Raw genomic sequence first — 11,980 nt, 5'->3', positions numbered from 1 at the left:
TATTTTAAATTAAGTTATTAATTATTTATTTAATAAATTATCAACAAAAATAAACAATAAATTTTTTATTAATTAAATATATATTTATATAACTATCCCGAATAATTTTTATTTTATATTAATTCTCAATTTCTTTCCTAAAAAATTTGAAAGTTTTTTAGAATAGATATCTAAAAATATTTATTTAATTCATTAAAAATATATATTTCTTATTTGTGAGCAGTTTTTCTGAATATATTATTATATAAATAATTAATAAATTAATTAGAAATAAGACTGTTGATTCAATTTTGAAGTGACAATCAGAATATTTTTCTAGAGTGTTACTTATTTATAATATAATATAATTAATAAATTAATTAGAAATAAGACTGTTGATTCAATTTTGAAATGACAATCAAAATATTTTTCAAGAGTGTTACTTATTTATAATATAATATAATATAATAGTAATTTTTTTTAGTAAGTCTAAGATATTATTTCTTTATAATATACTAATATCTATTAAAATATATCTTAATTCGTGTGTGGTGTCAGTGAGGCGGTTAAGCCAAATAAGCTCAGCTCGTGTGGGGTTTCGTGTGACTTGTCACCTCAAAATTTTAAAATAATATGTAATTATTAAAACTTTATTTTTAAAAACAATAAATCTAAGTAACCGTGGCACGCACCTTCATTGCATTGATTATTATTATTATTACTACGATGAATATGTCTTTTGTGAGATGATCTCACCGATCTTTATCTGTGATACGGATCAACCCTACCGATATTCACAATAAAAAGTAATATTTTTAGCGTAAAAAATAATATTTTTTCATGGATTACTGAAATAAGAGATCTGTCTCACAAAACATGACCCGTAAGATCGCCTCACACAAGTTTTTTCCTATTATTATTAGTTTTTATCAAATAACCTAAAGTTGGGAATTCCTTTTTTTGGAACTATAATTTCATTGTATTAAGAATAATACTTTTAAATTTTAATATAAAGTTTAAAAAATGTTTGGAAAACATTTAAATATAATTATATATATTTTGCTCCATAAAAGTAAACACAAATAATTTTTAAAATTGAGTTTTATAATTAAATATAATAGTTTATTTATCATAACACTTCTTAACTTCTTATCGTTATTTTAGGAAATTAATATTAAAAAAAAAAGATTTTTTAGGCAACCTATATTATATAGTGATCAACATAGTTGCTTAATCTATGAATGTATTTATAGTTTTAAAAATTCAATTTTTTTTATATTTATTAATCTACTTATTATTTTACTTTGGTTTAATTTTTTTATCATTGCGAAAATTCCACAACAACTGAATTATTACTGCTATAGATTTGTGTAGACTAGGTGGTTGCATCTATATATTAAATGAACCAGCCAATACTCTTTGTTGTAGTTTATGCGCGCTCCATACAAGCACATGGACATGCATTTTAAATATTATCTTGGGGAGGCTACAAATCTAAAAATGAAAAAAAATTTATATAAGCTTGTAAATCAGTCCAGTGACTTATATAAAAACATGGAAATTTTTCGAGTTAATTTAGTAAATTTTTTGTTCAAAATGATAAAGTATGAAAATTGATAAAAGATATATGTGTCCGAGTTAAAATTGTAAAAGTAAGCGATTGAACATGCAAGTGTGTTTTTGAAAATTCGATCAAAATCTCTTTTCGTCTTAATTTTATTCTGTTGTTGGCAAAATTTCAATAAGAGTCTTTGATTTAATTAATCATGTTGTATAAACTCATCTCAGATGATGTCACACTCTCAACTAAGAATTCTAGCATACTCAATCGTCAAGTCAAGTCTCTTCTCGAGGTTTCATACCGTTATGTAGATATAATTATCTACTTTGTCATTTATTGTAATCGCATTGAATGTTTTTGTCGTTTTGAGTTATATTCACATTGCATTGGTTCAACAGTTCTATAGTTGTTTGAACTTGTGGCTTGAAACTAATGAAATATTCGATACTGATTTTTGACTTATCGGTTCTATGTATATATCAAAACCTAATATCCTATAAGATCATATGAAAATATTATATAAAATCTTAATTTTTAAAAAAAAAATTAGGTAACACTATAAATTAATCATCTATGACTAATATGATACCAAAATTTCAAATTTTAGATTAGCTGAAGTTCATAATCCACTCATATTTTTATATTAATAACGCTATAGTATTATTTAACCCTTTAATAACCACTTTTTTATGTGTATTTATCGTAATCCCAACATTATCCTCCTTACAACAAAAATTGAAAACCGCCTAAAAACTCACCCCAAAAAATTTATGCTCGATACTTTCAAAGCTAATTAAACATATGATAATTGTTTGCCACAACTCCACGTTATCTCTCTCTTATTTCTCCACTTTTTCTATTTCTCTTTTAAATCACCTCAACCTCCTTCCATTTAAAGCTAAATTTAATATAAACTATTAATTTTTTATAATAAAATATATCATATGATAATTATATAAAATAATATATGTTACGTATACGCAATTTATATATTATCGCTATTGATATATCTAACTTGGTATGGATCCATGCTTACATCTTGATCTCACTAATGTTTACATGTATTCAGATTCTCTTCAAACGATTCAAGTAGTAACATAACTTGTAGACGATCTTGGTATGATGGTGTTTTAATTTTGCAAATTCGGAAACTTCATGACGTCTGAGAATTTTATCTTTTAATCATATGAGGAGTACGACTAATGAAGTTGCACACCACTCAGCTCGAAAAGTTTTTTCGACATTAACGAAAGTAGAATAGTTTTGTTGTGCTCTCCCTCTTTGGTTTAGTAAATTTATAACTACTAACTTGCTGTCTTCGTCTTAATTTATTTGTTTATCTTAAAAATAATATAGATAAATATAAAAAAATAATTTATGGAAATATGATGGTTATATTTAACTACAATTTAATAAAGTAGATATTTATGATATTTTTAAATTATATGAAAATGAAATATTTTTAATCTTATAAGGACATTTTTGGTTTATATGAAAATCATATTGATGATTAAAAAAAGAGTTAACCAGTCGTATATTATAATATAATAAATATAAAATAGTATATATTTATAATAAATATAAAATAGTATATATTTATAAAACATTAAAATACATATAATTACGTAATTATTTTAAATATCTTATAAATTCAGTGCTATTATTAAACTAAACCAACCATTGACCCAACCCGATTGATAAACTCGGGTTTGCGTCAGTTACGACATTTTCAGACCACTGTAAAGCGGATCCATTTTTATCGGGTGTAATTACCAAAAGAGAATTTGGTTTCTATCAAATCCGAAATCCATATCTGAGCAAATATTCCAAACCCTAACCCTTTTAATCTGTTTCGGATCCTTTCCATCGGATTCAGCCGCTTAATTCGCCGTCAGCCGGGAATACACTAGCAGGTACGATTTTGCTTTTCATGTTTTGGCCCGACCCGATTTCACTTGATGTGGATCCGGATCTAAAACTTTTTTTTGGTGTTCTTTTATTAATTTCAACGTTTAAATGGTTTCCCGTTTCTGCGGCTTGCTTAGGAAGATTTGTTTATATTTGTATTGGATTCCGTGCTATATAGCATGAATTCGTTTGGAGTAGTTTTGTTTTTGGATAATATGAATGGAAGTAACGTGGCTCTTGTTAGAAAAGCGGAATGGGAACTCTAATCAAGTTTATTGAATTGCATATGGGAAAGGGTTGAGTGAAAATTTATTAGCCTTACCGCATATGTGCGCACCTTTCTGTGCATGCGCGCGCCTGTGAATTTGTTGAGTTAAGAGGGTCTTCATTGCTTCAGCTTCAATGACTACTGAGGATCTTTATGCCTTTTTTTTTTTGGGTATGCATTCACTGGGAGGTATTGAGTGGAAAGCTGCTGGTAGCTGTGCTAATTTTTTCATTCCAATTATTAAAGATGAAGTAATGATCTTTAAAATTGCAGTCATTTGTTTGTAAAATGAGCTCGACGGTGACTGAAGCTCATCTCAAAATTGATGCAGATGAAATAGACAGTCCTAATACAAAGCTCGTTACATGGAAATATCAAATGAGATCCCTGCCAAGAAAACAAAGAGGTTGACTTCTGTTGTGTGGAATCACTTTGAAAGAGTGAGGAAGGCAGACGCGCAATATGCTGTTTGCCTCCATTGCAAAAAGAAATTGAGTGGGTCTAGTAACAGTGGTACGACTCATTTAAGAAATCATCTGGTGCGATGCCTGAAGAGATCCAATTATGATGTTTCTCAAATACTTTCCGCCAAGAGGAAGAGAAAAGACGGTACTCTTGGTCAAAGTAATCTTGGTCTTACAACTATCACCTATGAAGAAGGGAAAATAAAAGATGAAATTCTAAGTCCTATTCCTCTAAAGTATGAGCAGGAGCAAATGAAAGATGAAATAAACCAAACGATCAGTCTAGGAAGTATTAAATTTGATCAAGAGCGTAGTTGGTCAGATCTTGCTCGAATGATTATGATACATGGTTATCCCTTGGCCATGGTGGATCATGTTGGATTCAAGATATTCGTCAAGAACCTACAACCCATGTTTGAGTTTGATAGCAATGCCATTGAACTGGACTGTTTGACAATCTATGGGAAGGAGAAACAGAAGGTATACGAGTCCATTCGTCAAATACATGGTAGAATAAACCTTGCAGTTGACATGTGGGGTTCACCAGATAGTTCTGAGTACATATGCTTGACAGCCAACTACATTGATGAGGATTGGATGATGCAGAAGAGGATGCTTAACTTCGTTTCACTAGATCCATCTCATACTGATGATACACTCTCAGAAGTTATTATTAAGTGTTTGACTGACTGGGCTATTGACCATAAGCTGTTTTCAATTACATTTGATGATTGCATGGCTTATGAAGTTATGGTTTTCAGGATTAAGGATTGGTTATCTCAAAATAGACCTCTTCTAAAGAATGGAGAGTTATTTGACATGCGATGCATTATACATCTTTTGAAATCCACTGCCCAAGAGGTCATGGAAGAATTCCGGGGTGTGATACGTAAAATTCGAGAGAGTATAAGGTACATTAAAAGTGAACAAGCAATCCTTGTAAAATTTAATGAAATTGCTCACCAAGTAGGTATCAACAGTGACAAGCATCTGATTCTTGACTGTCCAGTGCAGTGGAATTCAACATATATGATGCTTGAGGCAGCAATAGAATACAAGCGTGCTCTTTGTCTCATGCAAGATCATGATCCTTCATACTCAATGTCTTTATCTGAGACAGAGTGGGAATGGGCTAGTTCTATGGTAGGTTACTTGAAATTTCTCTTTGAGTTTACAAATGTTTTTATGGGGAACAGATGTCATACTTCAAATATATATTTCCCAGAGATATGTGATATGCACATCCAGTTAATTGAGTGGAGTAAGAACCCTGATGATTTTCTTAGTTCTGCGACCTTGAAGATGAAGGACAAATTTGACTGGTATTGGAGGAAATGCAGCTTAGCTTTAGCCATATCCGCAGTTTTGGATCCTCGTTTTAAGATGAAGTTGGTCGAGTACTATTATAGACAGATTTATGGAAGCAACGCTCCAGATCGTATCAAAGAAGTTTCTGATGGGCTTAGGGAAGTTTTCAATGAGTACTCCATGGGATTAACTTTGCTCGACGAAGATTCAGCGAGGTCCGGAGGCAGTTTGCCCAGTACTAGCAATGGTACTAGAGACAAACTCAAGGGCTTTGACAAGTTCCTGTATGAAACATCACAGAGTCAGAGCATGGGATCAGATCTCGACAAGTATTTAGAGGAGCCTGTCTTTCCTCGCAATTATGATTTCAGCATACTGAATTGGTGGAAAGTTCACACTCCACGGTATCCTATCTTATCAATGATGGCACGTGATGTTCTTGGTATTCCTGTGTCCACTCTTGGACCAGATGTTGCTTTCAGCAACAGGGGCAGAGTACTTGACCAGGATCGCAGTGCTGTAAGTCCTGATATTAGAGAAGCTTTAATGTGTGGGCAAGATTGGTTAAAGATGGAACCACGAGGTATTGAAATTTCCTTATTTATTGTGTGTTATTATCTTCTTTCTCTTTGCTTGTCCGGAGTGATAAATAAACCTTTTTCTTTGTCCTGCAGTCACGGTGACTTTGAGCAGTTCTCCGTTACCACTTGCAGTGGAAACAAGTTGATGTACAATATATGGTATGGTTCGTTACTTTTATTTTTATTTATATCTTTCCGAACGCCGTCACTGGCAAAGTTATGAATTTGTAGTAATCCGTTTATTCTCGATTTCTTGTGAACTTTGTTTGACAGTGAAGAGAATCATGCCGTCTCTTCCACTTTCAGCAGGGATATTGACATATTGTGATAATGGTCTCCGTAAAAGTTGTTTTTCTTCTCTAATGGCTTGGTGTTTTTCTTGTAAAACTTATGGGCATTGGTTTGGTACATGCAAATCTTGATTTGAATTAGACGACAAGTATGTACACCCATTTGTTTTAACGATGCCATTAGTTTTCAGGAAATGAGTATGTGTATTGCTTTATCTTGTTCGAATGCGCGCGAGCATATAGCCCACCCTAACCCCTCGGCTTTATGTGATATATATATATGGATTAACCAATCTTAATTTTTGGGTTTTGTGTGAATATATATGATGGTTTTTATAAAAATGGTAGTGAATATACTACATAATTATGTATATATGTTGGTCGAATTTAATTTGAATATATGTGGTTAGACTTGAAATATATATAAATGGTAGTTAATTTATTACTTAATTATGTATACATGAGTATATTTTCTAAAATAATATATCAATATTAATCGACCCAAATTGACTCAACATTTTTTTAATAATAGTTTGGCTCAAATATTAATCCAACTATGGATATGTATCATACCATTGTTAAAAACTTATTGAAAATCCCTAAAAAAACTACTAATTTTATTTTTTTTACTAATTTTTTGTGCATTCAATTAAATACATACATCACGAGAAACTTGATTTATTATTAATAGAGATCTTGATACATTAAATTTTCAGAATTTATTTCCACTAAAAATTTATAACTTGTATCTAGTTCAGTCTAACCAGATCAAAAACTTTTGATCCGTCCCTGCATGTTTTAGAATCAAGCTAAGAAACCTCTAGTACATGCAGTAGTTACTAGTTAGTCATGTTGGTCTGTGCTTGAAGTCTTGGACCTTAGATTTAGATGATGGACCTTAGATTTAGATGAGAAATTATCAGTAATTGTGAATGTACTGTCAGATTTACTTAACGTGAATGGAGTTTATCAAATTTTATTGCCACGAGTTGCAGGTGGAAAAATAAATGTGATTAACAGACCGTAGAGAATGTATTCAACTTTATTGCCAGTATCACTTTTTATCTAAAAAAGAATGGAGATTTTACGTGGGTATGACCGGGAGTGCAGTTCAATAGGTGGGAGCAGCGTGAAAAAAAGTGTTCAAATATGGAGTACGCGAAAGTTGACTTAGAAGAATGTAGTTGAAGACCTCAATAACCATTACCAGCAGGAGCACACTGTGCGTCGGTGGAGTTGGTCGGCATTCATCACTATTTTTTTTTTAAATTTGTAAATATGATAAATTATTTTAAAAATATATACTATTTAAAAAAAGTCACCAAAGTTCTCTGATTTATTCTTCGTATACTTTCCCACAAATGAATTTTGCATGCATGAAAAAAAATCTGATCAGAAAAAAAAAATCGTTTTCCTACCCTATACCGGGGCAACTAATAACATGTTTCATGCACGTCTGATAATTCTTCAACTTAGGTGTCACAATTTCTTGGACAATTGCCTTTACTTTGTCTTTCACCCGATGATTATGTTCCGCAAAATTCGAATGATGGGCTCCACGCACACCAATTCCACGGAGAGTTGCAGTAATTCAACGTATTGCAAAACACATTGAAAAAACTTAAACACAAAGTTTGAGGAGTGTCATTTATGTGTCAACTCGTTGGATTCGATTATATCTTGTAGATATTGTCAATCGAATCAGATTTCAATGAATTTGAAGTCCATTTCGGATTTAAGATATTTTTGACAAGTTTATTTGCGAGGAGTTTCATCTCTAATCTGTGTTCCTCAAAATTATAAATATTTTTTTTTTGTGTGAAAATGTTTAAAGATTGCACTTTTTGGTTTTTTTTTTTTTTGCGTATAAAATTTGTCCGCTCCCTTGAAAACGTGTCGAATTTATTTCATTTAGGAGTAGACATTTAAACACTAAATTGTTAAGATTGGAACTTGAACTTAACTCAACTCAACTTCAAAAGCTAGCTCAAGAGGGGATGATTGTCCAAGCATATATAAAACTCTCAGGTATTTTATCCAACTGATGTGAGACAACTAACACACCCTCTCACGCTCAGGAATGAACATATGGAACATGAAATTTACAAATGACTCAACTATGGACAGAACGGGTGGTCCAACACATAACGGTGAAACATGAGCTCTGATACATTGTTAAGATTGGAACTTGGACCTAACTCAACCCCAAAAGCTAGCTCAAGAGGTAGGATTGTTCAAGATCATATATACAATTTTCAAGTATTTTATTCAATCGATGTGAGACAACTAACATAAATGAAGAAAACGTTCAAAAAATGAATGATTCTTGTTTAAAAACAAGCAAAAACGAATTTTTAAAACTTGGTTTGATTTGGCTTCGGCCTAAATTTGATTCAAAAGGGGAAGAACTAGAACCTTAATTCCTAACTAGGATGCAAATAATATTGAAATAGGGAAGTTTTTATAAAAAAAAATAAAAAATAAAATGGGGAAGTGGGGGAATAAATTCCCTACAAATGATTGGGCAATGCAGGTACAGTTGTCTTTCACTATCTCTGGCATAGATGCAACACAACCGCAACCTTTATATATGTATGCGCATCACACGCATATTATAAAAGCGAACCTTTTGATTCGACCCTTTTCTCGCTTTCTTCTCGAGAACTCTACGTCTTCTGCCCAGGCCAAAAGCCACTGCAACTGACACAGGCGAATTCCAGTGCTTTAATGGAGGTCTGACGTCAGCATTTCTCCAATTTCAGGTAAGTCTTTTTTTTTTTTTTCAATCATTTGGTGCCTCCGAGAATAGAGCATGATCGTTGGTTGTTTTTTGTACGCTTGAAATTGTCTGATTTGGTGGTTTGATGAATGATTTTTCCGTGTTAAACTGTTGAATTGTTGTTTCCACGGAGTTTCGATCAGATTACTTCTTGCTAGAGTTTGGAATTGCCTGAGAATAATTTTGCTGTTGCGGAGTTGTGGTGTTTCTGTTTGTAGATTTTCCTTTGAACTTCAATTAAGGATAAGAAGTTCTAGGTCCAGGAATGTCGGAGTATAACTGACTTCTAATCATCAATTTCACTCGTAAGTAGTAAAATGAACGATCAAAGGAGATGTATTATAATCTCTCTTGAATTTAGACTAGTCTGCGGATTAAATGAATGGTTCCAAACGGAGTGAAAGATATTTGGCATCGACTGATTATAATCTGTTTGTATATTTTCCTTTGGTTTAACTTGATTTGAAGCGGAGGTAAAGATATTTAGCATCGACTGATTATTTTGAGTTTTTGATCATGTAGATAAAAGGGTTATAATATGGCTTGATTTCCTTCTGCAATAGGTAGAAAAACTTAAATGGTCATCAGTTTTTTGCAGGCTATGGATCGACGAGTATCACGTCTCGTAACAATCTGCTTAAGTCTGAATTAGAAAACATCAACTGTGCCTAGATATTAAGGTTTTATTATCTGGCTTTAGGTGCAATTTCTTTGTTGTCACAATATTTTGATAGAATTGCTTATCGTTCTATTGAATTTGGAGCTTCTGGGGGGATTTTGTTTGAAGTGATTATGCTAACTTTTGTGAAAAGATGTGGAGCTAGGGATCCTGTACTAAAGTCTAAATGCAATGAACTCCATTTAAAGCTGAGATGGTGTAGCCACCACTCATGTAATGTGTGACCTGGACATTAAGACGGCAAAGAAAAAGACATGAAACAGGATACATGAATTTATTAGAGAATAGTTAAATACTTACAGTAAAGTATTCTCAAGGATTGCCCGATCATAAAGGAATTTTAAGAAAACTTTGGTCCCATAAGGTAAATATAAGAATGAGCACATACAAGCTTTGGGATGTCTGCAGAGTGTCGATTGGAATGGCTCTGTTCTCTTGAGTTTTTACAATTAAATGATGAAAATAGAATATGTTCTGCCTGTGCGGAATCTTTATCATTGGATCAGTGCAATCTGCAATCACGTTAAAGACTTAATTTCACAGATCTATTAAACAACAGCATCAAACTTTTGAAACCAAAGTAGCACACGGATTCGTGAAGAATAGTAGCCGTTCTAGACAGCCCAATTTCAATCGGAAACAGTCATATGATTTCTTGCCCGCCACAGATGTATTGTGGCAGTAGCGTTGCTTCGACAAAAACGAAAGTAATGAAAAGGTCGAAACACTTTCCTGAATTTCAAGGTACTCTATCTCCTCAAATATCATCTCTAACAGTTAATTTCGGATTAATTAATTCATGATGAATCATATCAGCCAAAACATAATTAAGACCACGCATCTAGATATTTTCTCAAGTTCCAATTTTGGTGTTAGGATCATTTCCATGAATAAGGCACTCCCGATTGCTTGTTTTGTACCTGTAACATACATTTTATTAGCTTTCAAGTAATCTAGTGCAAGAATCAAATATTTCTCCACTTAACTATGCTTGGCAGGAAAAAGAACAAAAGGTACACGAGGGTCTTTTCTGTCCCCAATAATATACCCTTTTCAAGTCGCCTGTAGGTAAACCAACCTTAGATAAGATTTCTCCATTTTATAGATTCTAAAGCTGCATCATAAGGCAAAAGCAGGTAGGTCGCTAGGATAATGATCCTATGACATCTGATAAAAGGGCGTCTGGATTTTGTTTGGTTGTATTTCACGGAGTATTTACATTTCTTAAATAAAATCAAAGGAAAATTATATTTTTGCTTCTATATGTTTAACTTTTTACGATTTTGATTCTTTGTGTTGTCAAATATTGGTCTTAGTCTGTTACTTTTTTTTTTTGTTGCAATTTTAGTCGTTTTTTCGGCGTGACAACAATATATTGCATACATGACACTAGTGTGATCAATGTTATATTAGAACTCTTAATAAAAAATGACTAAAATTGTAAAAATAATGAAAGATACATGACTAGACTGAAAGTTGACAACACAGTAGAAAAATGTAGTTTTCTCTAAAATCAAATACTATTCTTTTAAAAAAATATATGTTTATTTCATATCTTCTAACAATTAATTTTTAAAATATTTTTTTTTCAAAATTATATCATTAATATTATACTTCAATATGATACGTACGCTACATTTTAAAATTTTAAAATATCTACAAATCAATAGAAATAAATAGCCCAACAAAATTCTAAATAATATTATATTTAATATTTTTTCCTTCAGAAAATAAAATTAAATATATCACATTATTCAATGTAGTATCAAAAAATATATTTTAAAAAAAAAATTTCTCTAAATACGAAAATTAAAACCATACACTCCCTTGATGTTATAATTAAAATGCAGCACTCGCCACTCAGTTCACCATTACGAATTCTGTAAATTTGAAATCTCCACACAATTATTTTGTTGTGCCAAGGATTCAATATCCTTATACCATTTAGCATTTGAATCCATTTTTACAAAAAAAATTAGTTGAAAAATAATTATGTATCATTGTATTTCAATTTATCATCTTATCCCAACACCATATGGACGCATAACCATTCATAATATTTGAAGTACGCCATAAGCCTTAATTTGTTGAGCCTAAATCATGAGTTAGAATCTTTTGATCCCTCTATGTGACGGGCTGTGGCTTTGTTTCGACCAAAGATTG

General features: G+C 31.8%; 1 protein-coding gene and 1 long non-coding RNA gene across 5 annotated transcripts; both read left to right on the top strand.

The window, feature by feature from the left end:
• Positions 1-3,275: 3,275 nt before the first annotated feature.
• Positions 3,276-7,596, top strand: LOC140988078 (zinc finger BED domain-containing protein RICESLEEPER 1-like). 4 transcript variants are annotated; one of them, XM_073456977.1, is made up of 4 exons: positions 3,276-3,453; positions 4,048-6,071; positions 6,163-6,228; positions 7,478-7,596. In XM_073456977.1, exons 2-3 carry the CDS (start codon positions 4,082-4,084, stop codon positions 6,213-6,215), a joined length of 2,043 nt encoding a protein of 680 aa, XP_073313078.1. In that variant the 5' UTR covers positions 3,276-3,453; positions 4,048-4,081; the 3' UTR covers positions 6,216-6,228; positions 7,478-7,596. The 4 variants fall into 4 exon arrangements, with proteins under 4 accessions (XP_073313078.1, XP_073313077.1, XP_073313075.1 ...); XM_073456976.1 differs by having other exon boundaries at positions 7,355-7,521; XM_073456974.1 differs by lacking the exon at positions 7,478-7,596 and adding an exon at positions 6,343-6,432 and having other exon boundaries at positions 3,277-3,453.
• Positions 7,597-8,860: 1,264 nt separating this feature from the next.
• On the top strand, positions 8,861-11,077 carry LOC140987534 (uncharacterized). The gene is made up of 3 exons (XR_012177149.1): positions 8,861-9,121; positions 10,361-10,561; positions 10,816-11,077. It is a non-coding gene; the product is annotated as an uncharacterized lncRNA (long non-coding RNA).
• Positions 11,078-11,980: the final 903 nt, after the last annotated feature.

This window comes from Primulina huaijiensis, chromosome 11 (assembly GCF_012295235.1).
Source record: "Primulina huaijiensis isolate GDHJ02 chromosome 11, ASM1229523v2, whole genome shotgun sequence".
In the NCBI taxonomy this organism is placed as follows: Eukaryota; Viridiplantae; Streptophyta; class Magnoliopsida; order Lamiales; family Gesneriaceae; genus Primulina; species Primulina huaijiensis.
This window is presented reverse-complemented; position numbering and strand designations above follow the sequence as displayed.